At 39.1% G+C, this 20524-nt stretch overlaps 1 protein-coding gene across 1 annotated transcript in view; it reads left to right on the top strand.

Moving 5' to 3' along the window:
* Positions 1 to 809: 809 nt before the first annotated feature.
* The window catches only part of LOC131697628 (1-phosphatidylinositol 4,5-bisphosphate phosphodiesterase beta-2-like), a 38305-nt gene continuing 18590 nt past the window's right edge, over positions 810 to 20524 (top strand). The window contains exons 1-10 of the mRNA XM_058988001.1: positions 810 to 914; positions 1610 to 1687; positions 8147 to 8215; positions 11719 to 11859; positions 12873 to 12952; positions 15660 to 15713; positions 16111 to 16186; positions 16990 to 17090; positions 17380 to 17546; positions 18924 to 19070. Of these exons, the coding sequence (XP_058843984.1) occupies positions 831 to 914; positions 1610 to 1687; positions 8147 to 8215; positions 11719 to 11859; positions 12873 to 12952; positions 15660 to 15713; positions 16111 to 16186; positions 16990 to 17090; positions 17380 to 17546; positions 18924 to 19070 (997 nt within the window). The 5' untranslated portion in view covers positions 810 to 830. The remainder of the gene's footprint in view (positions 915 to 1609; positions 1688 to 8146; positions 8216 to 11718; positions 11860 to 12872; positions 12953 to 15659; positions 15714 to 16110; positions 16187 to 16989; positions 17091 to 17379; positions 17547 to 18923; positions 19071 to 20524) is intronic.

Below are 20524 nucleotides of genomic sequence, written 5' to 3'. Positions count from 1 at the left end.
GCAGAGAGGAAATGCAATTCAGCTTTAGTGTCTGTGTAATATATATATAAAGTTCCAGCTGCCCAACATTTCGATATGTTGTACATATCTTTCTCAAGGGAGCATGTGTTTGAATCAAAATATTGGAGGTATTCAGAAACAAATGTAGAATTCTAGAACCGTCTTGACCTGAGTGCACAGGAGGTAGGCACAACAATGCCAGACTGCACACAAAGCCTATATAACTTAATTTGTGTGTTTATATTGCTTAATATGCACTTTCTATAACTTCAAATAGCCAACTCGAGCTCGATTTACTTGATGATAATGGACCTGAAATTGGGTTAAAAAATAGTTTTTACTTGTGACTTAATCCATTTGGCATCCATTATCAGACACAGACAGATTCACTGCTCAGATATTGTGTGTCTTCATCCTAACTTATACATAGTAAAAATGGTACAATTGTGATTTTTTATTATATATATATATATATATATATATATATATATATATATATATATATATATATATATATATATATATTTTAAGCAGGTGAAAAAATAAAAAAAATCCAGGAGGAATTCAACCGTTTTAACAGTATAAAACCTGAAGTAAGCTCCTTTAAAACAGTTATCTCTTTCGAGTTTTGATACCTTTTAAAGTAGTTGTATTATTCACAAGAAACGTATTAATCTGCCTTTGCCCTTGCTTTGAAATAGGACTACCTCCGCGCTCATTTGCAAGTCATATTACAGTCATCTCTGGACTGGTATAAAGAGCGCTGTGTGCTTTCTGATTCAGTTGTTAAAGGGTTCTGTGGCTGTAGCAAGGTAAACCCCTTTCTCAGAATGGAGAACACTAGCCTTGTCTTTAAGCCTCCTGTAGTAAAAGAGTACCTGACCAAAGGAGCCAGGTTTACCAAGTGGGATGATGTGAGTATAACTAACTTGGGGTCACTGTTGTAATAACTTTACTGCCAGTACTCATTGTTTGACTGCATGTCTGTCTTGTTTCAGTTAATACATTTGTGTATGCATATCCTGAATGAGATCTAGATGATAAGAATCTGTGTATCTTACAGTAGATACTGGAATATAAGAGCAAGTTTCATAGTGTTACCATTACCTTTCTTTCTATGTATTGATCTGGGTGTTTACACAGTAGACGTGTAGGTGTAAAAACATACCTGTATGCAATTGGAACTATTCTTTCAACAGCCATTAGCCTGCAGGATTATGACACACTGGTTTGTATGACAGTAGACAATCATCTTGCTCCATGTACAGCAATATGTAACCACACTCATGGAGCTCACAGACTCATGATTCGTGAATGGTTCATAACTTTTTCAGTCTGGCTACTCAGCAGCTACAGTAGGCATTCGACAGTGTGCTACTGGATCAGTCCATCACACAGGAAAGGAGTGAGAAACTGGTTTTAATAAAGTAATATGATATAATTGCACTAAATAAAATTTAGACCTGAATTTAAATATGTTTTTGTTCATAGAGTATTGCCAAGAGGGACAACTAAACATTTTCTGAATTATGATAAATTGCTATGAACATAAACTAAATACCCATTAGGACACATTGATTAATGAATAATAGTTGTTTTTGCTTTCCAGGACACAGCAGTTACATCCCCAGTGACTCTAAAAGTGGACCCAAAGGGCTACTACTTGTACTGGACCCACCAGAACCACGTAGGTGCATGGTTATTTGGAAATAATTGACTAATGAGTATTAACAGTAAATACACTACAATCATAGAAACAGCACCTTCTGCAGAGGTACATAAACCTGGTCACAGAGATATAGTGGAGGCAGGGATACTGTACAGACATACAGAGGCTTCAAACAGTATTAGGACACCACTTCTGGTTTTTGGTGCTTCAGTATAGGGCAGTTGCTACCTGCTTGACTCCACTCAGACCTTTTCTCAATAAATATCTTGGTATCCCTGAATAGATAATCATCTTCTCTTCAAATACATACAAATAACTGTGGTGATCTAGCTGTCTCACAGGAGCAGTGGTGTCTCAAATTGTTTCACATGTTCTATGAATGTCGAACTACTGTGTGTGGGACATTTACTGGCCATTAACCCCACTTTGTCTCATTGATTACTTAATGTCCTGAAATCCCTGGATAGAATACCGTCCCCTCTTAAAAGGTTTTAATAAGCAAGACATTCCGCACATACTTCCAGCTGGTGTCACGTTGAATATTGCACTATAAAATAAAGTTTTTGAGGGAGGAAATAAAGAGAAGAACTAATATCCCATGTCATTCTGCATTGGTAGTAAATAGAAAACATTTGGGGTGTCACTGTATTTGTGGGACATCTTGCTTATTAAAATATTTTGTCTTTTTATGAGGATTTTTTTTTTTACACACATTGTAACATAATGTGCAACAGTCAACAATGCTATATTATTTATACTGCACTATAGTAAAAGCAGTTGTGGTAGAGCACAGATGAGTGGTAAATCACAGATAAGTACTGCATGATAAGGCATTGTAAAATGCTGATAAATGTATTAGTGTGCAAATTTACCTTGATAAATCTTTATAAGGGGTGTATACAAGACAATGCTTATTACTGAAGATGGGCCGTAACTGGCAGATCAATTTGGGATAGTCTGTGTTCTAAAAAGATTTTTACTTAAAAGCACCTTTAGACCTCACCACTTCCGTTTATGTTCTGATGCAAAACATGTGGCTGTTTTATCATTTCCTGACGTGTTTTTAAGTAGTGGTGCAGCACAATCACAGAAATCCCTAAATTTACTAAATGTTTTCATTAACATTTAGTAAATATGCATACTTATTTTTATGCAATATTAACATTTAAGGGTGATTTTTTATAAAAGTTCAGTGTCCCCACTTCCAGCTCTTATACTTTCTCATAAAAACACATGTATTTTATGGAATCATTTTAAAACATGACAATATTTTTTATAAAGGAATGTTGTATCATAGTTGAACTAGTATTTTAAAATATTTTTTCTAGGCATGTATGTGAGTAGATCAGTTTCAAACATGTCTTTTAAAAAAATCACTTCAAGTGTCTGAAAATCATTGATTAGGTTTATTATGCGTCATTACCGTACATGCTATTCTGCTATGATTAAATGTTTTACAAAACAAATGATTATAGGTTAGAATTATTTAATGATTTATATGTTCAAATTTAGGCAAGGTCAGAATGTGTAGGCCTCAGATTTTTATAAAGTCATAAAAATACTTAAAATTGTCATTATCTTAACAGTCATTACCGTAACAACTTATTTTATTTTGGTAATGACAGAACTGTTACGGTAATGACACTTTTTAGAAACGCTTTATACAACATTATTGTTAAATATAAATGAATTAATCAGTATTTCACAAAAGTATTTTCTTTGAATGCAGAAAGACTTGGGGGGGAGGCATTAATGCCCTTGAAGTCCACTCCCATCTGCATTACTCGAAAATTGATTATATTGTGGAGTACATATTCCCTTGTAAGATGGCCTTTTGAATGAAATATTTGCCTATTAATAATAATAATAATAATAATAATAATAATAATAATAATAATAATAATAATAATAATATTTTGCTCTATTTGACAATGTCAAGATATATATATATATTTTTTTTTCCATGTGCGAAGAGGACTTTGCTGCCCTTCCTCTGGCATATGGTAATCAGTAGAGTGCCACAGGGATCAGTATTAGGTCCTATGCTCTTTCCTAATCTACATTAATGACTTAGATTCTGGTATAGTAAGCAAACGTGTTAAATTTGCAGACGACACCATTGCAGCAGCAAAGGTCATTCAAAATGATCTAAACAGCATTCAGAACTGGGCAGACACATGGCAAATGACATTTAATAGAAAAAAGTGTAAAGTACTGCATGCAGGAAATACAAATGTGCATTATAAATACCATATGGCAGATATTAAAATCGAAGAAGGAATCTATGAAAAAGATCTTGGAGATTATGTTGACTCAGAAATGTCTTCATCTAGACAATGTGGGGAAGCGATAAAATAAGCCAACACAATGAACGGATATATAGTGACAAGTGTTGAATTTAAATCAGGGGAAGTAATGTTAAAACTTTACAATGCATTAGTAAGACCTCATCTAGAATATTGTCTTCAGTTCTGGTCACCTCGCTACAAAAGGGACATTGCTGCTCTAGAAAGAGTGCAAAGAAGAGCAACCAGAATTATTCAGAGTTTAAAAGCCATGTCATATGCAGACAGGCTAAAATAATTGAAACTATTCAGTCTTGAACAAAGAAGACTACGCAGCAATTCAAGCATTCAAAAGGTATTGTCAATGTCGACCCAAGGGACTTTTTTGACCTGAAAAAAGAAATAAAGACCAGGGGTCTCAAGTGGAGATTAGATAAAGGGACATTCAGAACAGAAAATAGGAGGCACTTTTTACACAGAGAATTGTGAGCGCCTGGAACCAACTCCCCAGTAATGTTGTTGAAGCTGACACCCTGGGATCCTTCAAGAAGCTGCTTGATGAGATTCTAGGATCAATAAGCTACTAACAACCAAACGAGCAAGAAGGGCCAAATGGCTTCCTCTCATTTGTAATGTTCTTATGTTCTTATGTGTATGTTTTTGTTTGGTTTGATTTTTGTGCTCCACAAATCTCATACAGCACCTACTGCTCTCTAGACTCCTAACTCACCTCACCTCTGGGTTTTAAGTGCGTCAGCTAAATAGCCTGTTGCACAGGTGGTGCTCATTGTGACCCTCATTATCATGATTGCAGCTCATTATTTGTGCGTGTTGAGTAATTTGCATTGCACTTAAGTTTACATAGGTTACAGTGCAAAATAATTCCCTAGCTGCTAGGCAATTTTGCAGCCACAATTGTTTGCACTACGGCTATCCTTACATCAGCCCCAATGTGTTTTAAAGTTTTACGATTTCCAATATAACCCATTTTGGAATCTGTGTAGTGTCATTATAAATGGTTTATTTCTTTACGTATTTATTTTAAATCACTGTTTAAATCTTTAAGTGTCATTACCGTAACTGTAATGTCATTACTGTAACAATAGATATTTTAATGAATAAAACTGCTCCAGCATTTGCAGGAGTGAAAGTTATATTAGCAATGGGTAAGGGGCTCATATTTAAAAAAAATAAGAGTTTGGTATACTTTTAATCATTGTTAACATATTTCTTAATTAAAAAATATCAGTACAAAACTAGATAACTTTTTTTTTTTATTAGTCAATAAATATGAAAATCAAAGTTTATCTTTTGGTTATAGGTTAATGAAATCGATGTCTTAGCATCATCAAATTAGGGGGCATGTCATAATAAACCGCCAATGATCTCTGCCCAGCCTGCAATCCAACATTAGCTTACAGTAGATTCGTTTTGTGAACGGTTATTTCCAAGTTGATCTACAGTGTCGAAGTTGGCTCCATATAGTATATTAAAATGTGACTCCTCAGCCTTTCTCGTCATGACTTTAAAAGTCTCCCTGTCTCCTGATTTCAGAACTTTCTACCTTTAAATAGCAGAGCTTTCTGAGTGCTATAAAATACTAATAAAATCCAGGGGCTGCTTATCCTGGAAGGTTATAGGTTAATGAAATCAATGTCTTAGCATCATCAGATTAGGGGGAATGTCACATTAAACCGCCAATGATCTCTGCCCAGCCTGCAATCCAACATTAGCTTACAGTAGATTCATTTTGTGAACGATATGAGATGTTCAACACCCTTTTGCATTTTCCTTTGTGTACATTGTTTGGCATTACACAGATTGCAGACAATCTTTACAATGCACGCATCAACAACATCTATACAGTGTTATTACAGCCTTTTCACAACCTGCATAAATGCATGACTGGACTGTCAATGTTGTGTACAAATAACATAAAACAATCCAAAAGAGCAGCACAGCACGAATGCCACTGGTTTGTTCACGGCTTTCTCTTGTGGTGACACACCTGCAGGTGCTTTTGTATTTAAACAATGTCGGCAGCTCATTTCATTATGAAAGCCACACCAGTTTGCAGTAATGTGAGGGAAATAAAAAATTGCACAACATGCTTCTGGTATTGTTGTCAAATGTTTTTTGGGGTTTTTGGTAGCCCATCTTTTTAGAAGCTTTTATTGGCGGTTCCAATCCTAGCCTAAGGAGGAGTTTGCCTCCACTGTCGTAATTCTCCTCGATCTCTCTGCTGCCTTTGACACTGTCGATCACTCTGTTCTCCTATCCTCTCTCGCTGACCTGGGAATCTCTGGCACTGCTCTGACCTGGTTCTCCTCCTACCTCTCCGACCACACCTACCAGGTAACCTGGCACGGCTCAACCTCCACACCCTGGGCCCCCTCATCATCGCATCCTATGGTTTCTCAAACCATTTCTATGCTGATAATGCTCAGATCTTCCTCTCCTCCCCCCCCCCCCTGACCCCACCATCCCCTCCCGTATCTCTACCTCTACGTCTGCTATCTCCTCCTGGATGCACACGCATCATCTCAAACTCAACTTCTCTAAATCTGACCTCCTTTTCTTCCCCTCCTCATCTTCCCCCTCCTCTGATCCCTCTATCTCCATTCCTCTGGAATCTACCACGCTCTCTCCCTCCTCCTCAACCAAGAACCTCGGAGTAACCCTGGACCCCTGCCTCTCCTACTCCCAGCACATCTCCACTCTCGCACGCACCTGCCGATTCTTCCTGAACAACATTCGCAACTCCTTGTCCAGGCCCTGGTACTCTCCCGCCTAGACTACTGCAACTACCTCCTGGCTGGCCTCCCTGCATCCGCTCTCCACTGCTCCGCTCACTCCACTGGCTCCCAATCACTGCTCACATGCAGTTCAAGATTCTTGTACTCGCCTACCGCTGCCTTGACCAGACTGCACCCAGCTACCTCCAGGCCCTCATGTCTTCCTATACCCCACCTGACCTCTCCGCTCCACCTGCACTAGAAGACTGGCTGTACCTCCTCTACGCTCCCCTGCCTCCAGAGCCCGCTCCTTCTCCACCCTCGCACCGCAATGATGGAATAACCTTCCTATGGATGTCAGGACTGCCCAGTTCCTGACCACCTTCCAGCGCCTCCTCAAGACGCACCTCTTCAGACAACACCTGTAAAACTCAACTCTTCTCTTCTGGACAATATAGCACTCTGCCTTTAATGCACTTTAACTTGCATTTATCTGCTCCCTATTTTACTATATTTAGTCCTGCACGTAACCCAATCTGTAGTATTTTGTATTTCACTTGCACTCGTATCTAACCCTGATGTAACTGTCAACATTGTTATCTGCACTTGAACTGCCCCGATATCAAATCGTACTGTGTTTGTATTTGCTCTTATTAGGACTGAAGTCATTGTGTTTTGTGTCTTGCTCTTGATTGTACTGTAATTATTGATATGTATTTTTATTTGTATACAACTGAAAGTCGCCCTGGGCAAGGGCTTCTGCTAATAAAATAAATAAATAATAATACACTCATCAGTACACTCAGGAATAAAAACAGCTTATCAGGGGAGAAATGGGTTTAAAACAGCAGATGAGCTGCTTCTCTGATTGTATATTACCAATATGCATATGGGAAACTGACACATTCAGTATTCTTTTCACCAGTTTTAATTATTTTTTAATAAATGCTGATAGTCCCAGGAAATTTTATCAGCCTTGAAATACTGAATACAATCACTTATATGCTGTCTTTTGGTCATGGAGCTGGCTTTCATGTTAATGCAGGTGATAGCCGGCTGTTTTAATCTGCCATGTGAGCCACTTCAGTATGTCTGTGAGGCCAAAATGTTTAACCAATATAAAAGGCTGGCTATTGATTTTAGCAGCTATATGAAGTTGCTGTTTTTCATAAAAATTTCTGATAACATGTTTGTCAAAACCGAACCCAGGATTACTGAGGGGATGCTTGTTCCTGGAAAGATAGAAAACCTTGTGTATGCAATGATTAAAGTGACTTTCAATCAGAAATGACATTTTGAGGCTTGCATTAGACAAGTATGTAAACTCGATTCAAGTCCACCGCAACTATTGTGATTCGCCTCTCTTGTGTGGTACACACGTGCATACCTGTAGATTGTCTTCAATTGTGTATTTTCTTTTTAAATATATATATTTTTTTTTTTTGTGTGCTTTGTAGGACATGGAATTTCTAGAACTTTCAAGCATACGGGACACAAGATATGGGAAATATGCTAAGCTTCCCAAGGTAAGTCATTCTGTTTTTATAGAGACTGAGGTCATTTGTTGTAGCTATAACTAAACAAAGATGGCCCCCTTTATAGATTTTCAAATAAAATACCTACCTTTTTAATCCTTTTGAAATTCTGCATTGCATAGTTTGTGAAAATACAGTACCACTTTGGTTGCAGCAGCTGATGTTTCCTTCTGGAATGCTTGTTTCTAATGTCTGTGCTATAAACAATAAGTGACACCCTACACACGATGCATTAACTTATAGTAGCAATGCATTCTGACCACTCTGACCACACCCAACCGTGGATCATTATATGGCCCAATTCAGTATTCATTTAGTTACTATAAGGAAAGCATTATAAAACAAAGAGAGGTATGGCGAAAGCATGGCATCACCATGGGGGGAAAACTGCAAAATGACCTGAAACTAGCCCATAAACTTCCCTTTGTAGTCCACATGTTCTTAAGTGTTGTTACTCTATTGAGATGTTAAAGTCTCTCCCAGCATGTCAATCTGACTGAAGCTCCAGTTGGTTTTGCATATGGCTTGTGATTTGCCTGATTTCCTGGACGGCCACCGGCATTATGCAAATCAGAAGCACTAACAATTAAAAAAAAAAAAAGAAAACATCCTCAATAATCTGATCCCTTTGAGAAGAACAGGCAGGTTCATGACCTTAAGTGCAAATCAACTGCAACCGCAACTGTGGTATCCCTGCATTTACTGCTGACTGAGATTACCATTTATTGTTGTCGCTGCTATTGAACCATTAGGCTGCTATTTACTTACTCAAAGGTGTTCAATGTAATACTAATATTTGATAGGATTTTTCAATGGCTGTTTACTATGCTATTTCCTCTTCCCTTCTGTGCACTTCAGTACTCCCACTATTATGTAACTACATCCTTGAATCCCACATCTATGAATCCTTCTTATCACTGTGAGCTATACAGACGTGCTCAAATTTGTTGGTACCCCTCCACAAAAAAACGAAGAATGCACAATTTTCTCTGAAATAACTTGAAACTGACAATATTTATTATATTTCAATATTTGTTTATTCCATATTTAATAGAAATCAGACTTTGCTTTTGATTTTTTATTCAACATAATATTGTAAATAATAAAACAAATGAAAATGGCATGGACAAAAATGATGGGACCGCTAACCTAATATTTTGTTGCACAACCTTTAGAGGCAATCACTGCAATCAAACATTTTCTGTAGCTCTCAATGAGACTTCTGCACCTGTTAACAGGTAGTTTGGCCCACTCTTCCTGAGCAAACTGCTCCAGCTGTCTCAGGTTTGATGGGTGCCTTCTCCAGACTGCAAGTTTCAGCTCTTTCCATAGATGTTCGATAGGATTCAGATCAGGACTCATAGAAGGCCACTTCAGAATAGTCCAATGTTTTATTCTTATCCATTCTTGGGTGCTTTTAGCTGTGTGTTTTGGGTCATTATCCTGTTGGAGGACCCATGACCTGCGACTGAGACAGAGCTTTCTGACACTAGGCAGTACGTTTCGCTCCAGAATGCCTCGATAGTCTTGAGATTTCATTGTGCCCTGCACAGATTCAAGGCACCCTGTTCCAGGCGCAGCAAAGCAGCCCCAAAACATAACCGAGCCTCCTCCATGTTTCACTGTAGGTATGGTGTTCTTTTCTTTGAAAGCTTCATTTTTTCGTCTGTGAACATAGAGCTGATGTGACTTGCCAAAAAGCTCCAGTTTTGACTCATCTGTCCAGAGGACATTCTCCCAGAAGGATTGTGGCTTGTCAATATGCATTTTAGCAAATTCCAGTCTGGCTTTTTTATGTTTTTCTTTCAAAAGTGGAGTCCTCCTGGGTCTTCTTCCATGGAGTTCACTTTCGCTCAAAAAGCGACGGATGGTGCGATCAGAAACTGACGTACCTTCACCTTGGAGTTCAGCTTGTATCTCTTTGGCAGTTATCCTTGGTTCTTTTTCAACCATTCGCACTATCCTTCTGTTCACTCTGGGGTCGATTTTCCTCTTGCGGCCGCGCCCAGGGAGGTTGGCTACAGTTCCATGGACCTTAAACTTCTTAATAATATTTGCAACTGTTGTCACAGGAACATCATGCTGCTTGGAGATGGTCTTGTAGCCTTTACTTCTTTCTGATCTCCTCAGACAACTCTCTCCTTTGCTTTCTCTGGTCCATGTTCAGTGTGGTGCACACAATGATACCAAACAGCACAGTGACTACTTTTCTCCATTTAAATAGGCTGAATGACTGATTACAAGATTGGAGACATGTGTGATACTAATTAAAGAAACTAATTAGTTTGAAATGTCACTATAATCCAATTATTTATTATCTTTTCTAAAGGGTACCAACAAATGTGTCCAGGCCATTTTAGAATATCTTTGTAGAATAAGCAATAATTCATTCTCTTTTCACAGCTTCTTTGCTTTATTCTATGACATACCAAAGGCATGCAAGTATACATGATAAAATAGCTTTTAATTTCATCACTTTTCAGGAGGAATGAAGCATTATTTCAATGAGCTGTAAGGGTACCAACAAATTTGAGCACGTCTGTATATCCGTGCTCCACCTACTACCTGCAACAGCAAAGATGGAACGATGAGAAAAGGGGAACTAGGCCTGTAGCTCATGGGAGCAAAACAAAAATGTAAACAAATGAAAAAAGAGGTCATATCTTTTTCAAATGGTGGTGGGTTGTCAATGCACACATAGGGACATAGTGATGTTTTGTAGGGTGTTTAACTATCCCTTATTAGAGTTTACCGCAAAATTTTTGCTTGGTATTTTTTACAGTTTTCCCATGGTTACCATAGTTTAACCTGGTTTGCCATGTTTATTAATATGCTTTACCATACCTCACGATTCTTACAACATCACTGTACCTATGCTTTACAATGCTTTCACTCTGCTTTGTTACACTTTGCTATACTTTCACTATGGTACTGTAAACTTTATAGAATGACTGAGAAAGCTGATAATTAACAATTTCTTTCAAACATGCTGTACTAACCTTCTCAAATATAACTTTTAAAGGTATTTCACAGAACAGTTTGCAGTATATGGAACTGAGGAAGAAGTGTAATTTTCAAAGAAAAAAAACAACAAAATCTATTTAACCCCCGGTAACCCCTTGATAAAAAATATATGGGTAAAGGTGGTAACATTAAGAAATAGCCTACAAGAAAACATGAAAAATGCAATCTTTGATTAGACCCAATACCTGCATGAACATGCTGACTACAGTATGTAGTGCAGTTTCCCAAACTAAAAAAATACAGTTTCTGAAATGTGCTCATTTTGACCATATACTAGTTTTTCATATCAATGCCATCTTTAAGCAATTTTTCAGTATTTGAAAATACAAAATGATACCAATACTAAATATAATGAATTGACTTGTATATGATTTATAATAATCTTCATAGGCCATCAAAATGCAGTAGTGCAAGGGTAGCTACACTCATAAGTACAGTATTCTGTAAATAAGTATATTTTCCCCCTATAGCTTCCAAAGGTTCGCAATGTGTTCAACATGGATTTTCCAGAAAGCCACCACTTAACAAAAACACTGACTATAGTATCGGGACCTGACATGGTGAACCTGACCTTTCACAACTTTTTCGCTTCCAAGGAAAATGTTAGCAAGGTAAGACATGGTTTTCAATATTACCAGGGTCACTGATACTGTGGATATGAGGGTTTCCAAGCACACACCACTTATATGAGATAAAAGGACAGCCTTTAGAGGTGGCATTGATTTAAAATGGGTTCTGGGGGTACTACTATCACACACACAGAGCCCACATTACTTGAAGTGCCTACTGAGATCCCCCTATCCAAAGTACAATCACTTACAATAGGGAACCATAAGCAGACTTCTAAAATGAACCCAAATATTATATTTTAGATCCATTTTAGAAGGATGCTTATGGTTCTTTATATTATATTACTGAAAAAATGTCAGTGTGACTATACTGTACATGGGGTTTATATGGGTCACAGCTGTCAATGGTCGCTGGTGTTACTTAAAAGTGGGTGCATGTCTCAGTAGGATTATCCCACACTGTCCAGATGAAGTGCATATTCCTGAACTGACTTAGACCAAGTCACAGTGAGTGAACTAGGATTTAACCCACATTGAGTTAGTGAGGTGAGGTGTGGTGTAGTGGTCTCTTGTCACTGTGTTTGGGGAAGCACAGTGTATGTGCGTACACTAGACAATTTACATATGTACCAGTGCAAATTGTTCTCAATTTCTTCAATAAGGAGGAAAAAATGTTATACCAGCAAAAAAACAACTTGGGTTTCGGTAGAAGCAGTTAAATTTATGTTCCTAGTTTCTTACTAGTCTTTGTAAAATATTTGAATGCTTCAAAACTACAAATAAACAAATCATCCATTTAAGGTCTCTTTTCCTCTAACTGTGTTTTTGTGAATGTTAAGTAAATAAATTGGACAGGCCCTATTTACTGTTTCTTCCCAGAATGTTTTGTTAAGGACTGTTTTTTTTTAAGCCCATCTTGATGAATTAAATCAAGTTTGCAGAAACCCTTCTTGCTGTTTCAGTGACTGTCGTTTTCAAGTCCTTGTGAAATCACAGTCTTCTTGTGCAGTGACGAGCACTGGCAGCAGTAACTGTCTGCTGTTTATCTTCTATAGGATTGGGCAGATGATATACTGACAATTGCTTACAACCCACTGACGAGCAATGCCTGTAGACTAACCTACCTGGACAAGATGTAAGTATACAGGGCACTACTCTCCATTGCTGCTCACTGTAAATGGGGAGGTTTCAAGTGTTTTCATGTGTTTTGCCTAAAAACAATGAATAGTGAAAAGGGATCCACCAACATACTGTATTTCATTTTCACAAAACACATGTAAACAGTATTTTTAGACAACTACAGGAATAAAAAGTTCTATGTCAATTGCAGCATACCTCTTTTAGTCCACTTAATGCATCCAGCAGCAGGATTAAGTGAGTTTTCGCAACTTGCTTAGACTGAGCAATATCAATAATCCCAATTGCTGCAAATCAGAAGTTCATTAGATCATTGGGATCATCAGGTTAACTAGATGAAGTTTAAAGTGATTGCAGCATACAAAATCAGACCCTCATTAAGTGGATTAAGTAAATCCTGTGAAGTTAGAGAACACGCTAGTCTGCTTTGCTTGGATCTTCTTTTTCTCAGTATTTTCATGCAGATCTGGGTAATATGGGTTAAATACACATGCAAACTGTTTGTTCTTTATACAGAATACTAATATTGTTTTCACCTTTATAATACAGTTAACCTATAATACTAAACCGTGTGGATCTATCTTTGATTTCTTAGTATATTCTTGAAATTCCCTATGCAAAATTATGCATATTATGAATTGCAGTTTGGATTTGCATCTTAAAGTAACGCACAGACATACTATGGATATTGAAAATCTGAATACCAAACAGCCTTTATCAAGCAGCTATAAATTGTTATGCAGAGCACAATGGGAGGATGTAGATTGTCCTGTAAATGTACACTATGTTACAGCATACAGATTGTGTAGATCGCTGCATTACACTTACCTTTTATATGACAGATAATATTAGTTTAAGTCCTGTCTGTTAAAAATGAATACAGGGGAAAGCAATGAGATAAGGTAAACAATCTATATAAAATAAGAGGGGAATAATGTGGGCAAAGAATATTTCCTCTACAGCGCACAGAAAATGGTTCTTTCTATAGTCTCAAATTCTGGTTTCTATTTTCTATATACTGCCCTAGGGTTTAGTTTCCATGATCAGTCTATCTTGATCAGATCAGCTAAATGAATTAACTGGATCTTTTGATTAGTACGCTGCAATTGGGACTCACTTTGTTCAGTTCCTGGGGATTTTCTGGTCCTGAAGTTAGTCCACTTGAAGGGGACTAAACCACTGGTACGGTGCAATAACCTTCAGTGTTTTGTGTTTAAACAATAAAAAAAAAATATGAAAGGCAACTATACCAACTTCCAACCCATCAGAGCAGAACATATGCTGTTTATTCTTCCCCTTGTCTCGTTTCATTGGTTTCAAAGGTTTTCTGACCATAAACTCCCTGCCTACTGTACCTCATTAGCTGCCCCTTTGCATTGCTCAATACCAATAGTCTTCTATCCCTATTTGTGACTGAAAGGATTCTAGAAAGTTCTATTTTAAACAACTTTGTTTTTATTTTTTTAATTCCTCTTCTTTTTACTGTTTACACATTTCTAGACTCCAGTATTTCAATGTATTCACATTTTGAACAGCTGTATTAATACGTTAATATTTTCATATAGTTTGGGAAACTTAGCCTTGTACATAAATAACCAAAAAGCCTTTGCAAATTGGTGTTCTAATATATTAACATATGGAAATGCCAAACCTTTTTACCATCAAGAGTGCTTCAGCACAGTGTGTAGTGGTATCACACTGTCACATTGTAGGCTATCTGTTTGGACTAATGAAACTGAATTAGCCGCTTGTAAATAATTCACATTATGGAGACATGCGCTCTGCCGATAAGGCACTTATCAGAAGTATGCTCTTCTATTGGTCTGTATCTCTTATCAGAAGTATGTTCTTCTATTGGTCTGTATCTCTTATCAGAAGTATGCTCTTCTATTGGTCTGTATCTCTTATCAGAAGTATGCTCTTCTATTGGTCTGTATCTCTTATCAGAAGTATGCTCTTCTATTGGTGTGTATCCCTTATCAGAAGTATGCTCTTTTATTGGTCTGTATCTCTTATCAGAAGTATGTTCTTCTATTGGTGTGTATCTCTTATCAGAAGTATGTTCTTCTATTGGTCTGTATCTCTTATCAGAAGTATGCTCTTCTATTGGTCTGTATCTCTTATCAGAAGTATGCTCTTCTATTGGTCTGTATCTCTTATCAGAAGTATGCTCTTCTATTGGTCTGTATCTCTTATCAGAAGTATGCTCTTCTATTGGTCTGTATCTCTTATCAGAAGTATGTTCTTCTATTGGTCTGTATCTCTTATCAGAAGTATGCTCTTCTATTGGTGTGTATCTCTTATCAGAAGTATGCTCTTCTATTGGTGTGTATCTCTTATCAGAAGTATGTTCTTCTATTGGTCTGTATCTCTTATCAGAAGTATGCTCTTCTATTGGTCTGTATCTCTTATCAGAAGTATGTTCTTCTATTGGTCTGTATCTCATATCAGAAGTATGCTCTTCTATTGGTCTGTATCTCTTATCAGAAGTATGCTCTTCTATTGGTGTGTATCCCTTATCAGAAGTATGCTCTTTTATTGGTCTGTATCTCTTATCAGAAGTATGTTCTTCTATTGGTCTGTATCTCTTATCAGAAGTATGTTCTTCTATTGGTCTGTATCTCTTATCAGAAGTATGCTCTTCTATTGGTGTGTATCCCTTATCAGAAGTATGCTCTTCTATTGGTCTGTATCTCTGTTTTTAGATATGTACGAATCTCACTAAAGACAAACAAAGATGGGAAGATACCTGTAAAAAAGTAAGTATAACGCTAAGTGGCTATGATTTCTTGTTTCTATAAACTGGAGACTGCAAACTTGTAGGGAGTTAAATAGGTATAACATGTGTTTAAATAAGAATAATACGAAAACTGAACAATAAAACTGTCAGAACTAGTAAATAAATATAAATGCATGAGGTAGTAATATATATATATATATATATATATATATATATATATATATATATATATATATATATATATTCAAATGGGGCACCAGGGCGATTAATCCAGCTACAGTATGAACGTTAAAAGACACTAATCTATCATTTCATTATGTTGCATCTCTAATAGATAGTTGGAATATTAAGATTGTTGGTAGGTTTGCTCACCTGGGAGATTTTGAGTATGCTGCAGTGTTGTCTTTATTTTTCAGTATTTATAAGATGTTCCCTGCTGACAGAAAGAGGGTAGAAGCTGCCTTGGTTTCCAGCCATCTCCCTAAAGGAAAGGTGAGACTGTCCATGTCCTGGAATGTCTTTCATGTGGGTAGATGGTTTGTTGGCTGATATTTCCGGGGCAAAGGGGTTTTAAAGGTGAAGATTTCAGTGTTGAATGGCACATTTATCTTTGAGGTGGCACAGTGGTTTTACATTCTATAGATTTTATAGAAATTAGATCTGTTTCAAATGATGTGACTGCAGCTTCATAAAGAAAAGCAGGCTGCAAGGGAAGTTCTTTATTTATTTCTCCATAGGGGAATTGTTAACTGTGCTGCCCTTCAACATGTGTCTAAAAAGTCGTCTATATTAAAATAATGCACATAAATGACACTGTTCCTAATATAAGAAACTTGCAGTGTACTTACCTTGTTACGTGTATGAAACCCAGGACTAATATTAAATGAAGTTCATAACTAAAGTTCAGGAGGCAGGTCAGACACCAATCTCCGCATCACCAGATTGAATCCTTCAATTTACACATTAGCTAATTAAGATTGTTAGCACTATAAATACCCTCTTCACTTACCTCTCGTGTGTTTTGATTTCATCGTAACCCCCCCTCACCCCCATCTCCACGCTTTCTTAAAAACAATTTTTAGGTTTTGTCTATGGGGGTCTCCGCCTCGTCCAGACGGCCAGGCAGTGAGCCCTAAAACCAAGTTAGGTTTAATGCCAAATTAATGTGTATATACAACATACTTCTCTGTAAATTCGCATACTCTGCATTCTCCACAATAAATATTGTACTAAAACATTTTGTGATTGGTGTTTGTCCCGAACTACTGAAATGTTATTGCGGTTTTATTTTTCAGAATGACACAATGAAGCCAGGAGAATTTACTGAATCAGAGTTTAGGACATTCCTGATGAATCTTTGCCCAAGACCAGAAATATATGAAATATTTACCTCTTAGTAAGTTTGTTTTTGATGTCTTGAGAGTGATGTCAAGTTAGCTGTAATCCTGATATTGCACACATAGTCTACTGTTGGTAGATAATTGTTTTTGCCTGTCTTGGAAATAAAGGTCCATAAGTACTTGAACATTGTGAGAGGGTGATGTGGGGATGATATGAGTACATATTAAAATAATATTTAGCCAATATCAGATTATTTTCATGACGTAGCTCTATGACGGTCCTGTCATGCACTGTAAGAATTAAAAAGAGCAGCTTTTTACTGTAATCTTTCTACTGTATTGCAGTAGTGTCAAGGCAAAGCCCTACATGACGAAGGAGGACCTGACCAAGTTTATCAATGAAAAGCAGCGCGACTCCCGGCTGAACGACGCACTGTTCCCCCCGCTGAAGCCAGACCAGGTCAAGAGCCTGATTGAGAAGTACGAGCCGGCTGCTTCAAACAAGCACAGGAGTGAGTCACATTCACAGCAGAGGCACTGCTCTGGGTTTTTACTTACACACACTGCTCTGAGGGCCATTCACCTTATTGAGAGTATTCGAATCTGGGGATCTATGGAGGACCCTGTCTGTGTCTGTTTGTACCTAAATACGGACTTTCATTTTTAAATATACACACTCTTTGTCTTTAGCATTTTTTGGTGTTTATTGCAGATAGAGAAGAATACAATAGGGGTTTATAAAGTGTCTTCCATGAAACACCTTAAAAAATAAAATTTGGTACAGATGCTGACTCCCTGATTGGGAGCACGGTGCCTTAAGGCCTTACCTCCCACAGTTTTGAACCAAGCCTTCAGGATAGTCAGTAACCCCGCTGTAGAAGAGTGTAGAGAATGGGCTGGAACATTCAGACAGCATATCTGAAAGGATCCTACAGGTCAACAACAAGATCTTAAAGTCAATCCTAAATGAAACAGGCAGCCAATGAAGGCTTCTCAAGAATGGTGCAGTATGCTCTGTAGCCCCAGTACGAGTCAAGATTCGGGCAGCAGAATTCATAACCAAGTGGAGTTTAGACCAGTGAGCAGCGAGTTACAGTAATCCAGTAGTGAAGAAATAAATTCATGGACCAGGGTTTCAGCAGAGCCTTGGTCTAAAACTTTTCATATCGTTTAGAAACACAGAATTTCACTATTGGCTCAAACCCAATTAACAACACTGATGAGATTGTATCAAACTACTTACTGTATAAGACTGGTAGTCTACAAACTCTCCCCAGTGCATTCATAATGAGTAATATAATACGTTTGTTAGTGTTTAACGTTAAAACCTGGGAAAGCCTGTATAATACCAATAATAGTTTGCAGATTTTAATGTTTTTATATAAAGCTATTGAAAGACTACCCTCTTGTGGTGAAACATATGTATGGCAGTATTGCATTTCTCCTGATAGAATGGGTGTTGTGATTGAGTACAGTATGCACAGAAAAACAACACAAGAAAGGGCAAAATGGGTTATAACACGGTATACACACACATGCAAAAATACAGGAAGAGCAGTCTAAAATGATGGGGGGGTGGGGGGGTGGGGGGGGGGCAGCAAAGTTAGACCTATACCATCTTCTTTCTACCACTTCAGGGAAACAAATATATATGATAGCCCTTCTAAGTGAGTAGCTTTATCCTAGTAGTATGCCCTTCAGTGTTTTATGTCATTTTTTCATTTTGCTCCCCAACATTCCTACATTCCAAGCATGTTCCGCTGCATATTGTAAAATTACAAACACATAGAAAGAAAGTATGAACAACAAAACACATCTACAAAGTGAACCCATTCTAAATATTACATTAAAAGGGTCCTGCTGTTCACACTGCTGTTGTTCGATTACAGGCCACATATCACCAGAGGGACTGCTCTTTTACTTATCTGGCTCTGAAAACTACGTGGTCGACCCTGAAAAGGTGATTCTCCACCAGGACATGATGCAGCCAATGCCACACTACTACATCAAGTCCTCACACAACACCTACCTCACAGGTACTTCACAAACTGGTGTACTGTAGTCTTGTTTGAAGGTATGTAGAACAACCCTCTGTTCCTTGCTGGTCCTCACTGGTTATAGAGGAGTTCTTCAATACTCTGTGCCGGACAGCACTGAGGAAATGTGCCGGGCCTCTGGAAAGGAACTCTGATAGATGTAGACCAACAAGGAGTAGAGAGCTGTTCTGTAGTGATGTCCTTCAATCCTTCAAACGGCCTGTATTTCGGTCTTTCGACGCAGGCCACATCAACTTCGCCAGGCTTTTCGGTCCCTGGCCAGACCCATCCAGTCTCTGCCGATGTCTTGTCTGAGCGAGTCCCGCCTTTGGGTTGCGGGGCGGCCGAGCGGTCTTTTAATGTCGAGAGGCAGCCATTCGGTCACGGCCCGCGTCCATCGCCCGTCCGACCTCCTGGCCACGTGTCCGGCCCAGCGCTTCTTGGCCTGGTCGGCCTGGTTGACGGCGTCTTTGACCTTGCTCGTCTTCCTCAGTAGCTCATTGCTGACGTGGTCCGTCTTCTTGACGCCGACCATCCTCCGCTCGAGGGCGCGTTCGGTCACTGCCAGCTTCTGCCTGTCGGCCGCGGTCAGCGACCAGGTCTCGGCCCCGTAGAGCATGGCTGGCAGGACGGTGCTGTTGAACATGTGGGCGCGCAGGGTCGCGTTGGCCGTGTTGGTGACCACCTCTGCTATGAACACATAGCTGACCCAGGCGGCCCTCCGTCGGCGGGCCAGTTCGCGGCTGTTCTTGTGCCCAGCAGTCAGCTCCTGGCCAAGGTAGACGTAGCTGTCGACCTGCTCGATCTCCTTCTGGCCGATGTGGATGTTGTTGTTGGCTGCCTGGAGGTTGCGCATCCACTTGGTCTTGGCCAGGTTCATCTTCAGGCCGACCGCTGCGCCGGCCTTGTCGAGCTGGTCGAGTCGCAGCTGTACGTCGGCCACTGACTCGCCGATTAGGATGATGTCGTCGGCGAAGCGCAGATGGCTAAGCCACTGGCCGTTGACGCTGATGCCCTTCTTGTCCCAGTCGAGCTGTCGAAAGACGTACTCCAGACACGCCGTGAACAGCTTGGGCGAGATGGGGTCGCCCTGCTTGACGCCTCTGGCGACGGGGATGCGCAGTGGCCGGTCGAACAGGGTGATGTTAATGGCACAGCCGCTGTTCAGCTCCTGCAGAAGGGCCACGTACTCGTCGGCGATGCCCTGTTGGTGGAGGGCGAGCAGTACGGCGTTGGTCTCCACGCTGTCGAAGGCCTTCTCGTAGTCTACGAAGGCCAGCACCAAGGGCGTCTTGTACTCCCGGCAGCGCTTGAGCAGTTGGTTTAGCACATGGATGTGGTCCATCGTGCTGTAACCAGACCGGAAGCCGGCCTGTTCGGATGGCTGTTGTTCGTCCAGCTGCCTGGCTGTAGTGCTGTATCTTGAGATAATTATCAAAGCAAAGAAAACATTT

This window comes from Acipenser ruthenus, chromosome 15, assembly GCF_902713425.1.
Source record: "Acipenser ruthenus chromosome 15, fAciRut3.2 maternal haplotype, whole genome shotgun sequence".
Lineage (NCBI taxonomy): Eukaryota > Metazoa > Chordata > Actinopteri > Acipenseriformes > Acipenseridae > Acipenser > Acipenser ruthenus.
Note: the sequence above shows the minus strand (reverse complement) of the source record. Positions and strands in the feature narration are given on the sequence as shown.